At 46.5% G+C, this 26,348-nt stretch overlaps 1 protein-coding gene across 1 annotated transcript in view; it reads left to right on the top strand.

Moving 5' to 3' along the window:
* The window catches only part of EHD4 (EH domain containing 4), a 77,055-nt gene that overhangs the window by 34,188 nt on the left and 16,519 nt on the right, over positions 1-26,348 (top strand). Inside the window, exon 4 of the mRNA XM_032175003.2 lies at positions 21,860-22,272. Coding sequence (XP_032030894.1) covers positions 21,860-22,272 — 413 coding nt within the window. The remainder of the gene's footprint in view (positions 1-21,859; positions 22,273-26,348) is intronic.

Here is a 26,348-nt window from a genome sequence, read left to right on the forward strand (position 1 = left end):
CAAACTTTTCTTGATTTCTTTTCTTGTATTTTAGTAGCCAATGAAAGAATGTTTGGATTCCTGCGGTTTCCCAATTGCTTTCTTGAAGTGTGTGGGTAAATCTGAGTTGGTTCACTCTTCAGAACATCCCTTGCCCTTGATGATAGCAGCTAGGTGTTTGACTCTGCGATGAGAAGAGCACCTTTATCCACACGCATAGCATTTTCCTTCCCACTCGACCTCTTATCATGCTGGCCGCTGAAATACTGTTTCCTAGAATACTGTTGAGTCCATGCTGAACCTAAACATAATCTAGGTTTATTTCTAGAGTTAGCATGAACACAAGTGTGTTCCCAGCTACTTAGTACAAACCTCCGGATTCTGACTCCAATCATAACATCCTTTGAAAAATTCTAATGTAGCAACTGGTATTCTTGTCAATCTATTTAGCATTTGGGATTTTCAAGGTGCTGTTTTAGCCACAGATTATTCCTATGGTTTCTTGAGAATATGAGGTTTTGTGTAGCCTTCAATAGACTTGATTTTGGTAGTAAAAATAGTACAGCTTTTCCCTTTTAAAAATTTAAATAACTCTAGAAGGAAAAAACTCTATCTAAATTTTCTAACATATCGACTTATTCTCTCAGGAACAACAGCTGTCAAATGAAAATTCGAGAGTGTCTTTTCCTGATGTTTAAGCCCTTGCCTCTTAATCCCAGCCTATTCATTATAAACCAATGAATAGAACTGGGAAGACAATGAAAAATAAAAGGACAGAAAATGCCCTGCTAGTAAAAGTAGTGGACAATAATAGTACATGAAACCGGGAGGATCTAACTGCACTTCAGATAACATGACAAGCGATAACAGAAACTTCAGAACCACTGATTACCATTTTAACATTTATATACAAACATCTTTAAGTCCTCCTAGGCAATGTTAAGGAGGTGTTAAGGAAAGCCCTCAACAATCAAAAAGGCACCTGGGTAGTGATATAAACAGGAACAGGCTGTTTCAAGGGTCTGCCAACATAGCTAAGGTGCTCAAACACAATACAGGTTGAACATCTTGAAACTGAAAATTCAAAATCCAAAATCCTCCAAAATCCAAAACTTTTTGACATGATACCACAGGTGGAAAATTCTACACCTGACCTCATGTGACGGGGCACAATCCAAACTTTGTTTCATGCACAAAATTATTTTAAATGTTCTATAAAATTACCTTGAGGCCATCTGTGTAGGATGTCTATGAAACATAAATGAATTTACTGTTTAGGCTTGGGTTCCCTTCCCGAGATCTCTCTCTCTCTCTCTCTCTCTCTCTATATATATATATATATGCATATATATGCAGATATTTCCCAATCAGAAAATCTGAAATCCAAAACACTTCCGGTCCCAACCTTTTTGGATAAGGTTTACTCAACCCATATCTCAAAAGAATCAACAGAGCTAGGAAACGGGGCCTGAACATCCAAGCTGTGACTAAGAGGGGTGCAGAAAAAAATGAAAAAGGCACCAGCAGACCACAATCAGGGAAGTACAAATGCATCCACTTTTGAACTTTGAAGACAAAAGACCGGATTTTGAAGCTTGCTCGGCAAAGGAGAGAGAACACTTAGAGATGTCCAGATAAGAATGACTTCCCCTCTCATCTCAGGCTTTGGTAACAAGAAGGATTTGAGACGGAAACACACACATATACAAAAAAGAAATGAGTCTTTTTTCCTAAAAGACCAAGAACCCTCAGTTCCCTTCCATTGGTCTATGTGTCTGTCCTTCTGAAAGGCTGTTGATCAGAGCCTGGCTGGCGAGATGGGCGAGCTCTCTAGCCAGCCAAGGCGGGGTGCTGTGGGCCAGCGTGCAGACAAAGTGAGATGAAGACATGACACTCTTACCACAGCCTCTGCTTAGCACTGAGTCGAGGGAGAGATAACTGTGGCTGCCCTTCCTGTTGATATCTCTTCTAGACGGCAGAAAGAGTGTGTGAAAGAACAGAGAGAGATATGTGAGCTCAGGGCCCTTGGAGGAACGGGAGCTGTGCATGTGGCTAGAACATGGGTCCATGGCAGGTGGGCGCATGTGGCAGGAGACTCAAATTTGTCCTGAAGGCCACGTGGAATACTGAGGGGTAGGAGGTATGGGAGGACGTGGTAGGGAATTCTGTAGAATAGAACATGCAGCCACAGGCACGGATCATGAAGCCATTTTTTTATTTAGAGTTTGCATTCAGTGACCTGACTCTGAGCTTCGTCTGGATTTGGCAGTGACAGAAAAGTGTCCATCCCTGGAGGCGGGGGCCCAGCCCTGATGATTTGTTGGCAGATCCTGTTTTCTAGCCAGGGCTAAGGCCAGTCTGAGGTTGGGTTGGGAGGTCCTGGAACATCACTAGCCACTTGGGCCTCTAGCAGGAAATCCTGATTTCTTTTTGTTTCGGGGAAGTTTTGACAAACGCGTCCAGACTCCTTTTCCGCTGGTGCCACGGGAAATTCCACACCACAAGTGTTACTGCTTCCGGCCCTGATGTGAGCATATCGCCACTGTGACTCACAACAGCATTCACCAGCCCTGGCAGCTATTTTGAGTTTTTGTTAATATATCAAATGCATTACTGATTGTGAGAAATGACTGTTTTTATCTAAACTTGAAACCTTGACTTTTACATGAAAAACAAAAAAGTTTATTGGATGGGGAGAGGGACACTTCACTTACTTTGCATATAGAGCATTTCATATTTATGTTTATGATATAAAACATTTCACAGGATATCTCAGACATTGGGATACAGAGATTAATCAGAGAAAAACATTTGCTCCTTACTCTTTTGAGTAATAATAATAATAGCTAATACTCTCATAGTGCATTGTTAAGTGCTTTCCACATATTATTAACTCATTTGCTCCTCACAAAAGCTCTGTGGGGTAGGAGCAATTATCCCATTTTATAGAAGAGAAGACTGAGGCACAGAGAGCTTAAGTAATTTGCTGACAATCATGTAGCAAGTATGGTAGCTTGTCTTCAAAGATGCTGCCTCCTTCCACCACCACGCCAAGACCTGTGCCTCCCAGCATTCGTGCCTTGGGAGTCTTCTCTCCATGAGTCTGGATTGACCTTCTAACTCACTTTTGATCAGTAGAATTCTGCAGAAGTGATACTTCATTATTTCCTAAGGCTAGGTCATAAGAAGCCCTGCAGGTTCCACCTAAATCTCTTCAAATGTTCATTCTGTGGGAAGCCGAATGCCATCTAAAAAGTCCGACTACTCTTAGTAGTTGTCATACTGTGACTGAGACCGCCATTCTGTGAGGGAAGCCCAAGCTAGTCACAGGGAGAGGCCAAGAGGCCCAGGCAGCCTCTTTGACTGGTCCAGCTGAGATGTGAATGAAGGGGCCATCACAGAACCAGCTCAGTTGAGCTGTCAGGTGACTCCAGCCCCAACCGCTGTTTGACTATCACCTTCTGACAGACCCCAAGCAAGAACCCAACTGAGCCCAGTCAACCCACAGAACCACCAGAGAAAATAGAAGTTATTGTTTAAGCCACTACATTTTAAGGTGGCTGATGACCAAAATAGCCAATAAGTGATTGAGTGGGATTCAAACCAGGCAGTCTGGTTCCAGAGTGCATGCTCTTAACCACAAGAGACGTGGATGCAAACCAGGGCAAAATACAGCTGCCAGTCACACACATGGAGAAGGCAGCAAACCCCATGAGAAAATGTAATTGATGCTTTCCCCCAACAACATCAAATCTTCCATTTTTTTCCTTTAGCAATTTTTGATGATATATTTTGCTTGGAAAAGAGTATACACTACCCTGCATTCTCACTCCTAGGATAGTGGAAAGGGGAAAGAGCTTTTCTTATGTTGAATGTCTGCTGTGCACCCCACTCTGCTGTGCCCCCTGGTCAATTTCTTAAGCACCTACTATGTGTCAGGTACCAGGTGCCTTAGGTTTCACAGCAACAGTGAGACCTCATGGCTGCCTTCATGAAGCATATACTAGGGGAGATAGAGGAGCCAAAACACAAAACAAATGCAATTGAAACAAAAACGTGTCCCACAGCAAGGGGTGGGCAGTCAGGGAGGGCTCTCTGAGGAGGTGGCATTTAGGCTGGACGTAAAGAATGGAGGGTTTGCCTGGCAGAGAACTGGGGGAAGAGCTCTGCAGTGGGAGGAGCTGCGTTGGCAAAGGTAGACAGTAGGTGAGACCTGGCAGGTTCGGGAAGGCAGAGGCTAGGGAGCAGCCAGGAAGTGGTGGGTGATGAGATCAGGAGGCCCCCCCGCCACCTGCTGTGTGCCGTAGGCCCTGGGGAAGTGCATAGATTTTTCTCTGAGAGTACCAGGAAGCCACTGAAGGATTGTCTTTTTCAATCTTCTGTTGATTACCTAGAATTATTAGGAATGTCCAGGTCTTCCTGTACTGGGCAGGAACAGCCCTGGGCCTGCCACTCAGTTCTCTGGGCGTGTTTGGTTGCTGGTTTTTCTCTTTCCTTGGGCCATGCAATTGCTGTCCTTTCCTTCTGTGTCATATGTGTGGCATATGTGTTCTAGGCCAGCCTCTCCCTGCTGCTCCCTCCTGCTCTGGAGTCCACACAGCTGCAAAAGATGCTCGGAAGACTAGCGCAGTGAGCCCCAGGGTCCACAGACAGTTATCACCTGGGGAGCTGTTAAAATGCTGCTTCAGCCAGGCAGAGGGACTCACACTTGTAATCCTAGAACTTGAGGCCAAGTCGAGAGGATCACTTGAGGGCAGGAGTTCCAGACCAGCCTGAGCAGCATAGGGAGACCCAATCTCTACAAAAAATAAAATAAATTAGTTGGGTGTGGTGGTGTGTTCTCATAGTCCTATCTCCTTGGGAGGCCGAGGCAAGAGATTCTTGAGCCCAGTAGTTTGAGGCTGCAGTGAGCTATAATTGTGCCACTGTACTCCAGCCTGGGTAACAGAGCAAGACGCCATTTATTTATTAAAAAAAAAAAAAAAAACTACTTCCTGGCACACGGTTCAGGGGCATCTGGGCAGGGTCCAGAGGGTTCTGATACAGGGGGTCCCCATTTTGAGGAATCTGGGTTAGGGCTGAGCCACCACTCCTGAGCCTGAGCCTGTCCCCTCCTACATACCCTGCCATCCCCAAAACAAGTGAAAGAAGGGGCTGGCAAACTTGGAGAACCTACTGAAACCAACCTGGGCTTTGTCCTGCATCTCCGTATGCCCCAGGGTGAAGGCTGCCCTCTCAGAGAACAGAGGGGAGACTTGAGTGAGAGAGACGACGGGGTGGGGCAGGCTCTGTGACTAACCAGCCTCCTCCCAGGGCAGGGCTTTGGAAGGAAGCAGATGTGACTGTCCCGCAGGAGTCACCAAGTGACCTGGTCGGCCTCATGGGCGTCTGACAGGGAGGGCGTGAGGCCTGATGCTGGGTCCTCTGTCTGTGTCTCACTGCTTGCAGGAGCACCCCCACCTAGCCTACTTCGGAAGCTAGGATTTTTAGGAACCCCTAATGAAAATAAAGAAGGAATTTTTTTTAAGTTTTCAGGTACACTTTGAAACGTTTAATAACGTTCCCTGATGTTATGGGGACATTCCTGTTACACAGCCTCAATCCCTGTTGCTAGAGGTGGTAAAGCCTCTCTCCCTCCTAATCACTGTGCACCAGTGGGGAACCCCCAGCCTAGAAGGTGGGAGGGAAAGATTATAAATGCAGGATTCTAGGTGGAAGAGAGGCAGCAGGCAGTCCATGCCGAGAAACACTGGCCGGGCATGTTTCTCCCTGTCCCCGGCTCTTTCCCTTGCCAGCTGGGCGACCTGGGCGAGTGACTTCACCTCTTTGAGCTTCATTTTCCCCTGCTCTAAAACAGGGGAAAGTACTTTCTCTCGTACAGTGGGATCTTACGAGAATCTGAATGATCTGTGATCATATCTAAGCACTCCATAGATATCAGCCGTTCCTGTTATCTATGAAGCGCAGAGTGAGAGGGAAACAGCAAAAGGCCCTCCCCAGGATACACGTGTGGCTTGAATTCAGGTTTCATGTACCTGTGCCCGGCAAGCAGGCATCTCAAGCATCCAAACAAGCCTGTGGATGTGGAAATGCTGAAAATAACAAGGCTTTCAGGGAGCGTCTGTGTTTTCCTTAGAAAGACGGAGGAGGTGGGGAGATGCAGGCACACTCCTGTGGGCCCTGGAGGAGGCTGACCTGAGCTCGAGTCCCAGCATGGGGCCCTGTGAGCCTCTTTCCGCTTTTATAAAGTAAGGGAATTTTCCTTCCCAGGGTTGTTTTGAAGATAACATGTGTAAACCATTTAACATGGATCATGATTAATAACTGGTGATAGGGGCGGTCATGATTCATTTTATAGAACTAGGGTGGTCCCAGAATAGAGGGACCCAGCTCAGAGGGCCCGCTCGGCCAAGCGCTCAGCATTTCCCAGGGGAGGGCAGAGGATGGCCGAGTCCTGGGACTCAGACAAGGGCCTTGCTCTTCCAGAGATCCAAAGCAGGGGCGGTGAGGGTGCATGAAGTATTTGGGCCTGACCGTAGAGCTATGGAAAGCCACGAGAGTGCAGACAAGTGCTGGAGCTGGGAAACCTGCTGAAGAGAATGACCCGGGAGCGGTGTTCTGTGGCTGAGGGGCCCGGCTTCTGGCACTCCTTCAATTCTTTTTGCCATAATCCTCTTTCTTGTATCTAGGGACATTTCTTACATGTGCCCTGATGCAGTTTCCTCAAGAAACCTCCATCCACCTGTAATCTTAGTCTCTTTCTCAAAATCGCTTCCCATTGGAATCCAAATAGGGATGCAAAGCACAAATCAGACCATGTATGCAGCGTTTCACCTTTCTGAAGCACCCTGCGGTGGGTGGGTGTGTATGTGCTTAGGACAAAAGGCTACAAAAAGATAGTAAAGAATGTCTGTACCACCCATATCCCCCAGTTCCTCTCCCAGAGCAGACCCTGTCTGCAGACCCTGGGGCTCCTCCCAGCTCAGCCGCCCACTCACGTGGAGCCCTGGCGGGATTCGCTCCACTGCCCTGTGTCGTGATTTTCCCACTTATAGTAAATCCTGGAGCTTGTCCATGTCTGTACTTTGGAGCTGCCTCCCACAGTCCATCATATAGATGGACCAGAATTAATAGGTGCCATCCTTTTGGTGGGTGACATTCAGGCTGTTCCTAATCTTTTGCTGTTACAAACAATGCCACAGTGGATTTAGACAGTTGAGCATGTACAGTGCAAGTATATACAGTTGGCACAATAACGTGCAAATATATCTTGAAAATTGCTGAGTAGGGAGGAGCTTAAAAAAAAGAAATTGCTGGCTGGGCACAGCGGCTCACACCTGTAATCCCAGCACTTTGGGAGGCTGAGGTGGGTGGATCACAAGGTCAAGAGTTCGAGACCAGCCTGACCAACATGGTGAAACCCCATCTCTACTAAAAATACAAAAATTAGCCAGGCATGATGGCATGCACCTATAATCCCAGCTACTCAGGAGGCTGAGGCAGGAGAATCACTTGAACCTGGGAGGTGGAGGTTGCAGTGAGCCGAGATTGCGCCACTGCATTCCAGCCTGGGTGACAGAGCTAGACTCCGTCTCAAAAAAAAAAAAAAAATTGCTGAGTAGATTTTAAGTGTTCTTACCGCAACAAAACAAGTATGTGAAGTAATGCATATGCTAATTGCATTGTCAATTTAGCCATTTCACAATGAATGCATATTTTATTTTGTTTTGTTTTAATTTTACTTTATTTTACGTTTTATTTTATTTTGAGACAGGATCTCGAAGCTGTGTCACCCAGGCTGAAGTGCAGTGGCACGATCACAGCTCACTGCAGCCTTGACCTCCTGGGTTCAAGTGATCCTCCCACCTCAGCCTTTTGAGTAGCTGGGACTATAGGCATGCACCACCATGCCCAGCTAATGTTTTGCATTTTTTGTAGAGATGGGGTTTCACCTTGTTGCCCAGGCTGGTCTCAAACTCCTAGGCTCAAGTGATTCACCTGCCTCAGCCTCCCAAAGTGGTGGGATTGCGGGCATAAGTCACTGCACCCAGCCTCAGTGTATACATATTGCAAAACAACATGTTGGACATGATAAATATATACAATTTTTCTTTATCAATGTAAAAAAATAAATGAAATAGAGACTAATCCAAAAAATGTGCAGATGTAACTCTAAGATGCATTCCTAGAAGTGGAATTTTGGAATCAAAAGGAACTGCGGTCTTTTTATTATGTTAGCTGGTGCCAAAAATGCCACTGTAGAAGGCATGCCTGTTTACATGCCCACCGTCTCATTATAATTCTAATTTTCATTCCTCATGGTTAGTGTGGTTGAGCATCTTTTCATGTATACATTTTTAAAGTATTTCCTTTTCTGGAGGTATTTGACTATTTTGAAATACTCTTGGTAACTACATGGACTACTTTTAGCAAATAAGTGAGTCATTTTTTTATAAGCAGCCCCATGTGGATTCCCATGGTTCCCACTGACTGGGTCTTTCCATCTGTGACGTAAGCCCAGAAATAACTGTCTCTGAGTAATAGTTTGGCTTGAGGAGCTGGTTAGCTGATAACTTAATTGCTAGAGCTGGTCTGCAGGGCTGGCTGTTGTCCACAGGCATGCAGGACACTTGTGCAATGCCAAGATGTTTGAAAAGAGGAACAGGGCAGGGTGAGGGGTGGGGTCTTCAGGTCAGAAGTCGCTTTCTAGCCCTTTTTGACCCCAGTTGTCATCCCCTTGGTTTAACATTTCTCTTTAGAAAACTGTAACCTGAAGAAACATTACCTTAGCCCTTCTGAACCACAGAATGACAAGATGTATTGTCATCGTCAAAGCCTTGTTTATAAATAAATGTTTGACCTCACCACATTTGGGTGGAGTCTGTTGGCATTTTGCCTCAAGAAAATTCAGTGCAAGTAATATTTGCCAAGCCAACTCCGTCTGATTTATAGACATATTGTATGAGACTTTCTTGCCTGACTTATACACAAAGCCCACTTGAAAAATGAGGAATGGACAGTTTCCTTGTGCGTGACACGGGATTCCTGGATCTGTTCATCCTAATATGTAATAATATCAGAAGGTTAGATAGGGTGACTTCTTAAGCATCCTTGGAAGTCATATATTCCATAACCCTTCCTCGGATAGTTTCTTTCAGTATAGAGTTGTTTGGAATTGGATGACAATCAGTTAAACTTTAGGGCAACTAATTACACCTATAGAAACATTCAAGGACATTCAAATTGGCCCAAATGCTATAGCACATGAATCCAGTGGAAGGGATGTAATAAAATGAAACTTACTGTTTGATAATTGTGTCATTTAGAGTTGTTCATTCATTATTCCTGTAGCCATCTGAAGGGTCTACTGTAGCCATCTGAAGGGTCTACTGTAGCCATCTGAAGGGTCATCTTAGGCTGGCACTGTAACTAGTTCGTGTCTGTACTATACAGACGCTGAGCTAAATCGATTTTCCTGGGAATTTGGCTTTTTATTTCAAAGAAGCTTACTGTTTGGAACCACCCTATATAGCTAAAATGTAAGATCTAGAAAGAATCCTTATTGATCATCTGACTCACAGGTATAGAAGCTGAGGCCCAGCAGAATGAAACTGTTAAGCCAGGCTCCAGGACTTACAGGATTTTCTTGGTAGGTTTTTTACCAACTTCCCTCTCCAGCAAAGAGCCTAAAATGACTGATGATACCGTGTTGCTGTCTTTCTCCAGGGCTCAGCCTTCTTTAAATGGGCCTGCTTCTTCATCTGGTATTTAATCTGAGATGGAAAGTGAGATGCGAAACCCAATTTTCCCTTTCACTTGGTCACATGCCCAGAAGCAGCAGCGTTCAGTGGGCCGAGTTCTGGCGTGGAACCTTCCTCTGTTCCCATGTCTGTGGCGTGGCACGAACCTGTGATGTGGGGCTCTCCCGCCCTTGCCCTGGAGGGGCCTTCAGGGACATGTGGCTCATCCATCTGTTATTGTCACAGCATCCCCCAGAGGAAGGAGGGACAGGCTGTGAGGTTAGCTTGTTTATTTTATGAGGAAACAGGCACAGAAAAATTAATTTACAGAGTCTTGGGCAAAATCCCAAAGGAAGGAGGAGTGGGAAGAGCAGAGAGCGGATAAACAGCACAACACCATCCCTGGGCACGCCTGGTTCTTGCTTTTATTTAAATTTTGGTAGGTTCCGTGGCCACACCCACTTCAGGCTAGGTACTGGGAGACAACCTCCAGGGTTTTCTGGTAGCCAGTTACATTCTCCAAGAGGTGGCCATTACCAGCTGAAAGGTTCGAGGTGAACTCACATCCAGCCTCTCCAAACGGAGCTTGGGAACTTGTATCAGCCCCTCCCTGCCACTGCCCTGCGTCTGTCTGGTCAGCTGCGGAGAAGGGGGCAGGGAGGAGAGAAGGCCAGTGGAGCAGAGCCATTCATTCTGTGGCTTATTTGGTCATCAGCAGTTCCCACTGCTCCCGCTGTTTGGGGACTGCCTCTTCCTCGGGGGTGTAGTTGCTGAGATACTGCTTCCCCCTCAGGGTGGTGCTTGGCACACCCAGCATAGCCTCTGGCAGGAAAGTGCTGGAATCCAGACCTTCACCAAAAGTGCCATTGTAGAAGAAAAAGAACAACCTCCTCAATAATAATGCAAGTGGGCCAATAATTTTTACAATATGCGTATTTGTTTTCTTGATATAAAAATAATATATATTCATTGTAGAACACTTAGAAAACCACAAATCAAAAAGGAAAAAATAAAGTACACTCACCTCTGATTCTACCATCCTGGTGCACATATGGTGCAGCGCAGTGGGTGAAAGCACAGGCTCTAGGATCCGAGTCCCTGGGTTTGAATCCGGGCTCCCCTGAGAAACAGCTGTGTGCCTTGGGTCGGTTATTTAACCTCTCTGAGTCTTTTTTCCTCCCCTGTAAAATGGCGGTAATAAAAGTACTTACTTCATGGGGTTGTTGCAAGGATTGCAAGATTGTAGTGATGTGGAGCTCACACGGCAGTGCAGGAATGTAGTAAGAGCTAAGTAAATATTTGCTGCAGGTGTTGATTCAGAGCTATCACTTTGCTCTCTGCCACGATGACATTTTCAGAAGCAGACTTTTCTAGTTGCAGAGTAAACTCAGCCTGGAAACAATGCAGAGACTCCTTGCCCTGAAGTGGCTGTTATTATTAACTAAGGGGGCTCTTTTCGAAGTGTATTTATAATACCTGAGCGATCCCAGATAGTAGATGTTTACTTTGAGATGATTTACACTTTCCCTAGTTAGTAACAACCCTTTTTTACAAATGCATACCATTATTTAAGCAACTAAACCTGCCAAATTGCTAAAAATCAGTTACATTTCTTGTTCAAGTGAATTCACTTGATTAAACCAATTTTACTGTATTTTACGAAATCTACCCTCTTTACACATTTTTAAGCACCCATTACAAGCACAATGTGGCTATAGGCACAGTGTGGTTCCACAGATCTCTAGAACTTATTCATCTTGCCTAACTGAAATTTTATGCCGGTTGATTAGCAAAGCCCCATTTCCTTCTCCCCACAGCCTCTGGCAGTCACGGTTCCCCTCTCTGATTTTGTGAGTTTTACTATTTTACATATCTTATACAAGTGGAATTATGTATGTTTGTCCTTCTGTGATGGGCTTATTTCACTTAGCATGTTTTTTTCTTCAAGGGCCATCCATGTTGTTGCATATTGCAGAATTTTTTTTTAAGGCTGAATAGTATTCCATTGGATGTGTACACCACATTTTCTCTATCCATTCATTCATTGATGGATGCTTTTCTTATTTCTGCCTCTTGGCTATTGCCATTAAGCATCCATCAGTGAATGAATGGATAAAGAAATGATGCCAATAATGCTGCAGTGAACATGCGTGTGCAGATATCTCTTCAAAGTCCTGATTTCAGTTCTTTTGGACAAATATCCAAAGTGGGATTGCTGGATGATATGATAGTTCCATTTTTAATTTTTGGAGGAATAAACCAGTGTATTGAACACCTACTGTGTTCAGTAGTAATTCCGGGGTGTATAGTGGTGAATAGAATAAGGAGTGGAGTCTCTGCCCTCAGAATTTCTGTCTTATAGTCAGCAAATGTATATACCATTTCAGAGTATAAGTGCTGTGAAGAAAATTCATTAAAGCTATAAGACTCTATCCCTGGGAACCTGATTTGATAGTGTGAGGCCATCTGCAGTGGGCCTTTGGGTTACAGACACAGTGAAGACTTGGCCCTGCTCTCAGGCTGCTACAGATCCCATCAGGAGGAAACAGGAAAGGCGGTTCTGTTCCACTGGATGGGGGAAGGCCACCCGGAGGAAGGTGCCCCAGAGGGATGAGTGGCTGTAGATGGAGAAGAGGAAAGGGCATTCCAGACAGAAAGAAAAGCCTGAGCAAGGGTGTGGAGACAGGGAAGTACAGGATGCTACTGGGGAACAGCAAAGAGCCCAGTGTGGTTTGTGCAGTGGAGAGGGTGGGGCTTAGTAAGAGACAGACTATGAGCAAAGGTTGAGAGTTGAGGCAGAGGCTAGTCATGGAGAATTTGTTCTGTAAACATTTATTCTAGAAGTAATCAGGGACACTCACAGTTTTGGAGATCATCTCTGAGTTCTGAGAAGGGGTGGGGATCGTCTGAGGGCTGGATTGGTGAAGATGGAACCTGGGGACAAGAAGGCACTCTTGGTGCCTGCCTCGTGCTGGACGCTCACTGCACGGGTGCTGGAGGGACACAAAGGTGAACATGCAGCCAGGAGAGCCTGGGGTTGCACAGACAGAGCCACACAGAAAGTGCTGGGGGCAGGGGTAGGAATGCCCACATGGAACTGGAGCTGCTAACTCTGGGAGGGGCGGGCAGGGCCTCGAAAAGAGGAGAGGTTTGAGCAGAGTCTTAGGCAGTGTTCTGTCACCACCACCGGGCAAGTGGTCCCGCCCACCCCAGGAGTGGGAGGAGGGACATGGCAGGGGGAGCCCGGCTGCATTTCTGCCTGCCCTCCATTGCCTTGCATCCTTTCGTTAACACATCTTTCTTTGTTTTTTTTATTTAAGTAGAGACAAGGCCTCACTCGCCCAGGCTGGTCTCGAACTCCTGAGCTCAAGTGATCCTCTTGCCTTGGCCTCCCAAAGTGCTGGGATTACAGGTCTGAGCCACCACGCCTGGCCATAGACACACATCTTGTTTAAAACTCAGAATTAGAAACTTGGCTCTGAAAAGAAATGTAAGCATTATTTTTCTCTTGTTCTATTAAAAATAGACTACCAAATTTGCTTCCTTAGGGACCCCCGTGCTATATTTACCTGAGCCAGGGAGCAACTGTTCTCACCCCTTATGCCATTTCCTGGTGGCTCTTTCTCCGGCCAGGATGGAGGACCACAGTTTCCACAGGGGCTGTGACGGGAAGCCCTTGATTGGGTAGAAGGGGCTCCTTCCTTCCTCTCCCCTCCTTTTGTTCCCGGAACATGGAGCCAGGAATGCCAATCTGGGATCTTCCACAGGACAAATTCTTACTCCTAGTTCCCCAAGCTGTGTAGCTTTTGGGTCCTTTGGCAAAGAAAGAAACTATATTTTGAAACAACTGGACTGATTACATCTCTTTTTTGTTCCAGACTAATACAAGTTTCACTGGAAGGTCTTAAAGAATTGAAATTTCTATTAATTGCATGAATAAGTGCTGAAAATATACTGAGCACCGTGGGATGGTTCTATGATTATGTTGAGTCCTGCGCCCACAACACACACTCGTACGTGCAAACACACATAGGTCTAGATCGTTCTGTGCCCCAGGCCATGTTGCATTGTGCCTAGCCGAAACCAATTCTCACAAACTTGGAGCATTCTCACTCCTGTTCTGTCACCATGAGAGGTTTTCATCACCTTGTCCAGAAAGCAGGATACAGGTTAGCCACTTCGAGTGGTTCTTAAGGCCGATTTCCTCTAAAGCTTAAGGCTTCTACTTTAGCTTTAGCTTCGTTCACCTCCATATACAGCCAGCTTGGGTAGTAGCCCCTTGATGAACAGATTTCAACTTCCTGGTCCATTCAGCAGTTTGTGGAGATGTGTATCTTTAAACAAGTTTAGCAGCCTTGGGATTTTTCTTTCTTTTCTTCCTATTTACTTTTGCTTTTTAAGTCATTTTTGTTGAAGTATAACATATGATTAAATGCACCGTTTTTTTTTTTTTTTGAGACGGAGTCCCTCTCTGTCACCCACGCTGGAGTACGGTGGCACAGTCTCGGCTCACTGCAGCCTCCGCCTCCCGGATTGAAGCAATTCTCCTGCCTCAGCCTACCGAGTAGCTGGGATTACAGTTACCTGCCAAAAGTTAGCCTGGCTAATTTTTGTATTTTTAGTAGAGACAGGGTTTCACCAAGTTGGCCAGGCTGGTCTCGAACTCCTGACCTCAGGCGATCCACCTGCCTTGGCCTCCCAAAATGCTGGGATTACAGCCGTGAAAAATGCATCTATTCTATCTAATTGTACAGTTTGGTGAATTTGACATATTTGCATACTCATGTGACTATGGCCATCATCAAGATATAGAAACTTTCCATCAGCCTGAGACGCTCCCTGTTTGTCCGTTCCACTCACCAGCCGGGCTCCTGTTACAGGCGGCCACTGCCTGCTTTCTGTCACTATAGTTTAGCTTTGCCTCTTCTGAAATCTCATAGGAATGGAATCCCCCAGAAAGCACTCTCTGGTGTCTGGCTTCTTTCACTCAGCATAATGTGTCTGAGGTTCAGCCATGCACAGGTCAGCAGTTCATTCCTCTTCACGGCTGAGTGGTATTCCACTGAATAGTTGTGCCACAGTGTATCCATCCCGTCCCGTTGAGGGACATTGGGATTGCTTCTAGTTTGGGGCTTATAGAAGTGTGTCCCTCAGGCCAGGCGCAGTGGCTCACGCCTGTAATCCCAGCACTTTGGGAGGGCGAGGCGGACAGATCACGAGGCCAGGAGATCGAGACCATCCTGGCTAACACGGTGAAACCCCATCTCTACTGAAAATACAAAAAATAAAAAATTAGCTGGGCGTGGTGGCGGGCGCCTGTAGTCCCAGCTACTCGTAGTCCCAGCTACTCGGGAGGCTGAGGCAGGAGAATAGCGTGAACCCAGGAGGAGGAGCTTGCAATGAGCCGAGATCGCACCACTGCACTCCAGCCTGGGTGACAGAGCCAGACTCTATCTCAAAAAAAAGAAGTGTGTCCCTCGGTGACAGTTCCAACCACATCCTAGACACTCCATAATTACTCACCAATCCATTTTTTACTTTTGTCTTTGAAGTGTCTTGTAAAATTCCAAGATGTTCAGTGTACTCTCAATGTCCAGAGAGATGTATTCCAAAAGATTGTTTAAAGCCAATGTTGGGAATTTTGAACAGATTTTTTTCACAGAAAACATTCAGTCCTTTCAGAAGCATTGACTGAGACCGTCTCCTGGTCAGCACTGTTCTGGGCTGTGACCAGCAGGTAAGAAGGCCCACCCTTACAGCTGACAGCCCAGCAGGGTTGTAGGACTCCTGTAGGAGCCCAGGAGAGCAGGGACTGCTTCTCAGAGGACACAGAGCTTGGTCTCAAAGGCTGAGTCCGAGCTGTTGTGTCTCTACCCAGCACTGGGCACCAGGTGGATGCATCTATGAACTGGGCTGTCTGTAAGAACTGAACGGTGCACGTCCAGACCAAACACAGTCCGCTCAGAGTTTTAAAAACACCATATAGGCCAGGCACGGTGGCTCACACCTGTAATCCCAGCCCTTTGGGAGGCCGAGGCAGGAGGATCACCTGAGCCCAGCAGTTTGAGACCAGCCTGGGCAACACTGGACCCATCTCTATAAAAAATTTTTTTTAAATTAGCCAGGCATGCTGACGAACACCTGTGATCCCAGCTACTTGGGAGGCTGAGGCAGGAGAATTGCTTAAGCCAGGGAGGTCAAGGCTGCAGTGAGCCATAATCACCCCACTGCACTCCAGCCCACATGACAGAGTGAGACCCTGTCTTAAAACAGACAAACTGCTATGCAGACCAAACAAAACAGCAGCTGAGCACCACATTCAGTCTGAGGCCCACTGGTTTTCAACCTTGTTCTAAGGGATCGCTTCTTTCACAGGCCTACTTAGCACAGTGTAGCTAACCTCTAGTGTTCCTGGGAACCTAACCACCCTCTAATAGAACCTTTGGAAAAATTCATTATTCTCATCCTTCTGGGTACAAATGTGTCCCCTGCGTTATCCCAGCCAGCATGGGTATGTACTGGACTTTCCTGAGCTGGGGAGTGCCTGTGATTAACATCATAGATTCAATTTAGGAGCAAGCTGGAATCTTTAAGACCTGCCGGTAGAAAAGGAAGGCCACTGGGCTTCTGTGAGTCTGCTGCTCTATTGCTCGCGTATGAGCAGTGTTTTTGTTCCCTTGGTATCTTCTGTTATCTACTTCTGAGCACTGATTCTCTCACTTGGTTCAAGCATCAGTGCACTGTCGCCTTCACCCTAAATAATTTTATTTCCTTCTATAACTGCAGACTGTGCTTCTCCCACAAATATTTCTTGCATCCCCACTGTATGCCAGGCACTGGATGCAAAGATTTTTAAAATAACCAGTAGATAGCATTTTGGACAGCTTTCTAGGTGCCAAGGTGATTCTAAATGCTTCATGTATATAACTCTGCAGCTCTTGAGGCCTGTGGATACTATTATCAGCCCTAGGGTAGCGCTAAAACACTATTATTACAGATGAGGAAACGAGGCACAGAGAGGTGAAATAATTTGCCCGAGGTCACAGAACTAGTAAGTGATGGAGCCAGGAAGGTCCCAGGCAGTCTGGGTCCAAGGCCCACATTGTTTACCACGATCTTGTGTGACCATGATGAAGACATGGTTCCTATGGTTAGAGAATATATAATCTAATGAGAGAGACCGGCCCATCCCTCTGATTTTAATACCCTATGTGAAGTGGTGCCATAGGCAGCACAGGCAAGGGAACTCAGGATGGGGAGCAGTTGAGGAAACCAGAGTAACCACAGCTCAAATTTGCTGAAAATTAACAAAGTCTCAATGCCGTATGGATAAAAGCATTTTCTCATGTAATCACTCAACAACCCGATCTTACAGGTGAAAAAAACCGGAGCTTAAAATTAACTAATGTCTAACTTAATCAAAGTTGGCCCAGATGTTTTGAAGAATGGCTAGGGTTTGGGCTGGCTTTCTAGACTCAGTCTAGACCACAGAGGAAGGGTTCGCCAGGGCCATGGCCCAGCATGGGCAAAAGCAGGGGGCTCGGGTGAGTTTTAAAATCCATCTTCAAATAAGCATGTTTCAGTTCTGTTTCCTCGACCTGTGATGCACCACCTAAATATCTATTGGTAACTTTTTGGAATAAAAGGAACTAATACTACTTTAAATGTATTTGATTTGCTTTGTTGCTTGCTAACCAACAGGAACATAAACCTATCTGTACAATTCCCCCACCGTGGTATTCAGTCTAGACAGTGATCCTGAAACTGCACCATGCATTGCAATCACCTGGGGAGCTTCCAAGTGCAGATCGCCAGGCTCAGCCCCAGGGATTCTGATTCAGTGGTTCTGGGGAGGGGCCTAGGAGTCTAAACTTTAGCAAGCCCCTTATTTCATTCCAACACAGGAACAGGCTTTGAGGATCAGTGGTCTCTAGGTCCTTCTGAATCACTGTTTTCCTTTAGCAGGCAGACTAAATGACATGTTGGGAGTTAGATCCGCTGGGATTTTTGGGTAGCTAGGTATTTGGTGCCTGAGTCCTTCATGACACGAGAATCAAGCAGACCTATTCAGCCTTAGGAGGAGGGAGACTCTGACACATGCTACACCACAGATGGACCTTGAGGACGTTGTGCTGAGTGAAAGAAGCCGGGCACAAAAGGACACTTCTCTGAAGTACCTAGAGTAGTCAAATTCATAGAGACAAAAAGTAGAATGGTGGTCGCCAGGGGCTGGAGAGAGGAGGGGAGAATTAGTGCTTAATGGGTTCAGAGTTTCAGTTGGGGAAGGTGAAAAAGTTCTGGAGCTAGATGGTGGTGATGGTTGTACAACAATGTGACTTATTTAGTGCCACTGTGCAGTACACTTAAAATGCTTAAAGTGGCAAAATAATCCTAACTTTGTAGGGGGAGGTGGTAAGCAGACCAACCTCTCCCAGCTTTGATCATTCCTTGCTCTCTTTTGGACACGGTGATTTCTACTCCTTTGATTGTGTTGCCTGATGTGTGACAGGCGGCCCTCTTATACCTACTCAGGGACAGAACAAACACAGCTCTGCCTACCTATACTTCTCGAACTGTATTAAGCTCTCATTGTTGCTTTAACACAAGAAAATATGGATATGCACCTGTTCCTCCAGACGTGAGTATTGGCATCACTTATAGTAAACTGAAGTCTGGCAGCTCTGTTCCTAATAACTTTTGATTTCACTATAGCATTGAAATGGCATCTTTTTAAAAGATATTTAAATTAACTGTTAGGAACTCAAATTTAAGTTAAAGTTTAAACACAAGTATTGCAATCAAAGCTAACCATTCAACCCGGGCGGCCCTGGGAGGAAGAGAGACTGCATCTGCACGGCTGGGTTGGCACAAGCACGGCAGGGTTGGCGTGAGCGCAGCTAGTGGCAGCAGCTGTGTTTCAGTTTGGGTGGCAGGTTTCTTTCGGAACTGACAGTAAGAGGTATTCTGAAATCTTAAATGGGGGTGAGGGGAGGATTGTTTACCAATTGTGGTTTTGTTTGTTTTGTTTTGTTTTGTTTTGTTTTGTTTTGTTTTTGTGACAGGGTCTCACTCTCTCACCCAGGCTGGCGTATAGTGGTGTGTCCATGGTTCACTGCCTCAAATTCCTGGCCTCAAGTGATCTTCCTGCCTCAGCCTGCCAAGTAGCTGAGCCCACATGCATACGCCACCATGCCCAGTTAATTTGTTTTTATTTTTTGTAGAGACAGCGTCTCACCATATTGCCAGGTGGTTTCAAACTCCTAGCCTCAAACAGTCCTCCCGCCTCTGCCTCCCAGAGTGCTGGGATTACAGGCATTAGCCACTGTGCCCAGCCTTATCATCGCTTTCAATAGCAAACCAAAGAAGCTGATTCTAACTAATTTAGGCAGAAAAGAAAATGTTTTGGAGAATTTTTCACAGGATTAATGGGAAAGTTGGAGAACTAGGCTTAGAAAAGAGTTAGGAAGCTGCCACCAACATGAATAAATTCTTATTTTCACTGTGTCTTCGTGTCATTTCCCCAAGGTTCAGCACTCCTCTCTGGTGGAAGGAAGTGAATGTCTAACTCTAGATCACATGCTTATGCCCCAGCTTGCTAAGGAATGGGGCGAGGGACTCTCTGCCACACCTTCAGCCTCCACGGCCCATAAAGGATACCTCCCGACCCAACAGGAAGGGTATTCAGCAAAAGCAACTCACGTTCACTCCATGTGCACCCTGGACACAGCATTTTCTTTTATCTGTTTCTGAACCTTCAGATACCCCATCTGATCACTAGGAAGACCACGTGGGTGAGTGGTCAGGTCAGCATGGTGAATCAATCATCTCTCCTGGAAAAGCAAGTCCCCATGCAGGTCCATGTATGGGTGGCTCCAAAGCATCTTCCTGGCACCCAGCGAACAGCCAGTTCATTCATCCGCTGAGGACCTACAATCCTGTGAGCTAGGGCTATCTGTGCACACGTCTGTCTCAAATGACAGTAGCACTTAGTTTTACCCTAGGGGGCAGTTTGTTCTGACCTTTCAGGGACAGAACTCAGAGTGAAACCTTGACTCTAAATCTTTGCATACTATGTGTGACCCTGTCAGTAGGTCTTTGTTATTCCTCTGACCTAAACTGGCTGCTGACAGCAATGAAAATAAACTCTGGCCCACATTCCGAGAACTGCCTTTGTCTTCCTTATCCCCAAGGAGTCAGGGAGTGCCGCAGTGAGACAGAACAGAGAAATGAAAAGCACGAACTGGAAGTATCCATGCGTGTGGCGGCATAAACACTACACTCAGGACAGTGGCCTCCTAGTAGGGGGAAGGGCTCAGGGAGGGGTGCACAGGGGGCTTCAGCATTACAGAGTGTTTTGTTTTCTTTATGAAAAATGGACCCGAATCCAGTTTGCTTGTTCAGCTATTCCTCTAACACCTGTTCTTCAAATGCATGGAAACCTTAGTCCGCAGACCCTCTTTATTTTCACCTAATAGATTATTCACCTCAGATACTTTCTCCTCTGCCTTAGATCCACACCTTCTCCACCCCCACAGCCAACCAGGGTCTCACAATCAATGTTGACATTTTTGTATTTGTGCTATAGTCTGTATCCATAGATGGTTGAGTATTTTGTATTTTAACATTTTATGTGAATGTTTTCATGCTGTATATGTCTTTTTGAAACTAAGCATGGTGGCTCACGCCTGTAATCCCAGCACTTTGGGAGGCCGAGGCAGGCGGATCACGAGGTCAGGAGATCAAGACCATCCTGGCTAACACGGTGAAACCCCGTCTCTACTAAAAATACAAAAAATTAGCCGGGCGTGGTGGCAGGCGCCTGTAGTCCCAGCTACTGGGGAGGCTGAGGCAGGAGAATGGCGTGAACCCAGGAGGCGAAGCTTGCAGTGAGCAGAGATCATGCCACTGCACTCCAGCCTGGGTGACAGAGCAAGACTCCGTCCCAAAAAAAAAGAGAAAGAAACTAAGTTTTTACTCTTGTTCTTTTCTGGAGATTACCTGTGTTGACAAGTGAAGATCTAGTTCCTTCTCACCACTGTATGGTATTTCGTTATCTAAAGAAACTAGACTTGGTTTTAAAACATATCTGAAATAGCAAACAAAGCAAAGTATCAACATTTGTTAAAATTATGTGGTAGGTACGTCAGCATCCATTATATGACTTACAGATGTTTATGTATGTTTGAAAGTTTTCAAAATCTAAAAGAAGAGGGGAGACAACCCCTAGCATGGGGGTCAGGCAGGTGACATCTCAGCACTAGCTGGGCTGGATTGAGACTCTGCTTCTGCAACTAATCAGACTGAGATTAAAAATGAACTTTGTGGGCTTGGCCTCCTCTTGTTTGCTCTTCATGGGAATCTGCCTCCCTGGGGAAAGGCCTGAGAGCCTTGACCTTGGACTGAAGAGTGTTTATGCAGCTGCATGATTTGTGGAGGTGGCCAGAATAGGCTGAACAGAATTTGCTATGGGCCAGGCAATTTTAAAAAAAGAAATTGGCAAGAGACCATTTTACACAATGGCTGTGATATGCAATGTTAAAAAAAAATTCACAATATACCTGAGCTATAAATAGTCCAAAGATAAATATTGATCACAACGCTGGCTGGGCCGACCTTTGACCTCCTCAGCACTCTACAAACTTGGGTTAATTGAAGGCGATGCCTCTTCTGTTATGCTTACTGGATACCCCATGGGACGCCACGTGGCCTCTGGTTCTCTTTCTTCTCTATCTGGGGCTTTCAGAAAAGTGAGACTTTTCAGAAGTAAGATCTTTTGACCCATGGCCTGTGTTTTTATAAAACCATTGATCAATTTTGCCATCAAGCAAAAGGTCTGTATTAGGTGAAATAAAACACTCATGAGGACTACATGAAATCGCAGATATGGAAGTCAGCAATTCCCAAAGTGACCATGAGCCCCATTCTCTTTCCTCCCTCCTCCTATGGAAGGGCTCCCCAGGTCCTTCCTGCCTGGATTCATCCAGCGCGTGATTTTCATGTCACCAGGCCTCCACTGCCTCCAGGTTGGAGACAGGGCTCTCCCCTGGCAGCTGCTGGAGAGCGAGACTGTTCCCGAGCCCTCCCGGTAAATGTGTCTCCTGCAGCAGTGGCCACACTAACGTGTCCTTCTCTCCACCCAGGCTATGACTTCTGCCAGGTCCTGCAGTGGTTTGCCGAGAGGGTGGACAGGATCATCCTGCTCTTTGACGCTCACAAGCTGGACATCTCAGATGAATTCTCAGAGGCCATCAAGGCCTTCCGGGGCCAGGACGACAAGATCCGTGTCGTGCTGAACAAGGCCGATCAAGTGGACACGCAGCAGCTGATGCGGGTCTACGGGGCCCTCATGTGGTCCCTGGGCAAGGTCATCAACACGCCCGAGGTGCTGCGCGTCTACATTGGCTCCTTCTGGGCGCAGCCCCTGCAGAACACGGATAACCGCCGGCTCTTCGAGGCTGAGGCCCAGGACCTCTTCAGAGACATCCAGAGCCTCCCCCAGAAGGCAGCGGTGCGCAAACTCAACGACCTCATCAAGCGAGCGAGGCTGGCCAAGGTAAGCCAGGAGACGCCCTGCACAGATGCCAGGGGCTGGGACTCTGCTGTCTCCTCTCCAGAGGCAAGGTGGGTGGGAGGAGGCTCCATTCCAGAAGGCTTAAGGAATGAACGCGCGCTAGGTTAAGAATACAGCCTCAAGGTCAGGTGGCCCTGCTGACACCCTAGCTCCTGGCTTTGCACTCCTAGGCAGATGACTAACCCTGTTCTCCAATCTGTACCATGGAGCTAATAAGAGCACTTCACAAGGACTTGGGGTGACAGTTGGTCAGTGTGACAGAGCACTTGGCATAGTGCCTGGTGCACAGGGAGGGGAATCAATCAGTACACCCGCTACATCGTAGCTGTTAGGATGTCAGGACGATAGGAATATAACCAGCCAAACCTGAGAGAGGTGGCATTGTTGAGGCCAACGGGATGCTGAGAGGCCACTGCTGGTCCCCATGCACCAAAGGCCAGTGTTACCACCTGGATCTAGGGGAGCCCTGGGAAGAAGTTTGGCTCAGTCTTACTCTTAGAGTGTACTGGTTTTGGGTCACACCCCATCCTCATTCTGGGCTGCGGGCCATGAGCCTGCATGCCTGGGCTCCTGGCTCGCCTGCCTCATAGCTGAGCCTTTCAGCAGCCCCAGGAGTGTGTGCCCAATGGGGTAGTGAGAGGTGACCTGCTGACATCCCTCAAGTGACAGAGTCAATTCATGTCTCCAAAGAGAGAAAAGCGTATCCCTCCTCCAAGAGAAAATACAGAGAAAAAAATGGCTCTTTAAAAAATATGTGCACGTTTCATAATATCATTGTCCTCTAATGCTGGAAGTGCCTTTAGAGTTTTATCTAGTCCTAGTGAAGTTCAAACCTGGCTGATCATCAGAAGCAACATACATTCCCAGGCCCTGCCCCAGAGCCTTGGATATAGGGGTGTGCATGCACATATGGCCATGTGTGCATATGCATGTGTGTAAACACACGTGTGTGTATGTGTGAGTGTGTGTGTGTGGAAAGCTCCCTAGGTGATTGGCTATGTGCCAGCCATGGTGTGGACGCTGCCACGAGTGCTCTGGGGAGGGTGACTACGTGCCTGGCCAGGAGGCAGGGAGGGCTTTCCTGATGGGGACAGCCAAGATGGGGACAATTCTTCCTCCTTCTTGCTGCTCATTAGCAGCCTGTCCTCGTGCCAGTGTGCTCACAGGGCAGCCTCTTGCCTGGGTGAAAACAAACCTCCCTGGCTGCTGCTGCCTCTCACACAGGACCTCGATGTCCTGTGTCCCTCTCTGTCACCTGTGTCCCAGTGCGTGTGCACACATTCCTCCCATATGGCTCAGCTAACCTGCAGTGATGTGGTGCTTGTGTGAGTCACCCTTCTTTATCCGTTCTTCCTGGTCCAAGTGGCTTCCTTTCCAGAACTACAAGCCATTTTTTTTTCAGTTCTGCAAGGCAGTTGTGCCAACTAGTTTGTAAATCCACTTACTGCAGCTCTCCTGAAATGATTTCGCCCTCGCCCTCGTCCTGGGCCTAATGCTTGGTAGCAGGAAGGCTGTTTTTCCACTCGGTGATCTTTTGGTTTGTGGTGTTTCCTTTCTCCAGCAGGTACAACTGAACAACCTTCAAGGTGTGTGACACCCCACATTATTTTATAACCAAAGTTGGTGACTCATGTCATAGCCTTTGCAGATTTTGAGATTTTTTTAAACTATTTTTAAATGCTCATGGACATTCTTCACTTACCAGTTATTGCTGAGGACCCAGTGACTGGAGATGCTGCTGTATTCAGTCATATAAATAAATAAGGAGGCCAGGCACGGTGGCTCACGCCGGTAATCCCAGCACTTTGGGAGGCCGAGGCGGGCGGATCACAAAGTCAGGAGTTCAAGGCCAGCCTGGCCAACATAGTGAAACCCAGTCTCTACTAAAAATACAAAAATTAGCCAGGCATGATGGCAGGCACCTGTAATCCCAGCTACTCAGGAGGCTGAGGCAGGAGAATCGCTTGAACCCAGGAGGCGGAGGTTGCAGTAAGCCGAGATCGTGCCACTGCACTCTAGCCTAGGCGACAGAGCGAGACTCTGTCTCAAATAAATAAATAAATAAAGAAGGAGCAGAAAGCTCGCTGGAAATGCCAAGTGCCTTAACCCATAGAGCTTCCCTGCCATCCTTGAGCCTCGGGCCCTCTGAACGGGCCAGCGCAGCCTGGGTTTGGAGGCACAGAACGCTGCTCTGTATTCTGACACTGTGAATAATGAAAACCCTTGTGTGGATGTGGGGAGTGGGGGACGGTCAAACTTGCTGAGCTTACTTGCAGGAAAAAGGCTTGTGGTTTTTTTCTTCCTAAGAATAGTATCTGGCTTGTTCCTTTTCACAAAGGAAAATGTTTGAAGTATGGGTATTTGCAGCTGGAGCTTCTCAGTGCCAGTTGCTCGTGGGCAGTGCCATGCTGAGGAGCAGGGACAGGAAGCGGGCTCACCCGGAGGAGAAGCCGGACTCAGCACGGCGGCCTTGGCCGCTAACTCATGACGTTGACCTCACACCACCTGCAGTTTCATGTTCCACCGCTGAACTTATTTCTGCTTAAATGGACAGATACTTACCTGAGTTTTTCTTTTCGGAGTGTTTATATTTTCCAAAAGTGCTTTTATTTTTGTTATTAACCTTTCTCTTGATCCAGTTTTCCTTTTTCACACCAACAGTGTTCCAAAGCTCTGTAGTCTGCATTACGTGTGTTATTTTGTTTGATCCTGTTGACAACTACACAATTGGGCATTTTTGTCCTCATTTCCCACCTGAGGGAACGGAAGCTCAGAAAGGTGAAGTAAGCTGCAAAGTATACGTTCAAACCTCAGTCAGTGTGACGCATCAGTCCAGAAAGCAGTCACCTGAAATCGGGAGTGAACGGCAGCTACAATACCTCCTCCCTTGTGTCCTTGTTTTCTGCACTGATCTGTTATTCTATTTATTCTATAAAAGTCTCCATCCACAGAAACCCTACAAAGTTTAGGTTTATCAAGCTGACACTTTGAAAACATGCAAAGGGTAAGTTTTCAGATGTCAGCTAAGAGGTGTCAAGTCTGAGTTGGGTTGTGGAGTATGTTTATTTATAGAACACCATAATTAACCAGGATTCATGGCCCATCCAGATACAGCAAGTGCGTCACCGTTTTAATCAAACTCAAAGTGTCATAAAGGTGACATTTTAATAATAGGAAATGTAGATACTCTTCCCAAAGAGCTCTTGAAGTTTATTTCCCTTCTTTTTCTGTTTATATATATTTTTTACATCGCTGTATTTAAGGAACAGGGAATCTTTAGAGTGGGTTTTTGGTTAGCCTCAAAGATCACTTCTTACAATCTCAGTAGACGTCCTTCTTGGAAGATGGCTCACACTCTGAGATGCCAGTCAGGGTCCATTTCATGATTCTTTAAAGGAAGCTATTTTGGGAAAGCCCAAAAAAGGGTTTGGAAAATGTCATTTACTTTTATTCAGCTATAATTAAAATAGCCAAATTAAAGAAATTAGACTCTTACAAATCCCAAACAATGCAAGCTCACTATCAGACCCCACCCTTTAGAAACGTATTGCCCAAGAATAGGAAAGCCTGTCACCCATTTAGAGATCTTTGCTCAACAAAAATGAGGCAACATTTGAGGAAGAAACAAGTAAAACTGAGAAAGAAGAGGAGAGGTCAGTGATTTTCAAGGTTCACTATAGTTCTGTGGAATTTAGCTTATTCTTTCAAACGCAGACTCTTCCCAGTCACATGTGATGTGCAGAGCCTGGCTTTCTTGTCTGTTTGCACTGTCAAATTCCTTCTATAGGCCAGGCACGGTGGCTCACGCCTGTAATCCCAACACTTCAGGAAACTGAGGCGGGCAGATCACTTGAGGTCAAGAGTTCGAGACCAGCCTGGCTAACATGGTGAAACCCCGTCTCTACTAAAAATACAAAAATTAGCCGGGCGTGGAGGCAGGCGCCTATAATCCTAGCTACTCAGAAGGCTGAGGCAGGAGAATCACTTGAACCCAGGAGTCGGAGGTTGCAGTCAACCAGGATCATGCCACTGCACTCCAGCCTGGGTGATAAAGCAAG

The sequence above is a fragment of the Hylobates moloch genome, unplaced genomic scaffold (assembly GCF_009828535.3).
Source record: "Hylobates moloch isolate HMO894 unplaced genomic scaffold, HMol_V3 SCAFFOLD_14, whole genome shotgun sequence".
NCBI classification, from domain to species: domain Eukaryota; kingdom Metazoa; phylum Chordata; class Mammalia; order Primates; family Hylobatidae; genus Hylobates; species Hylobates moloch.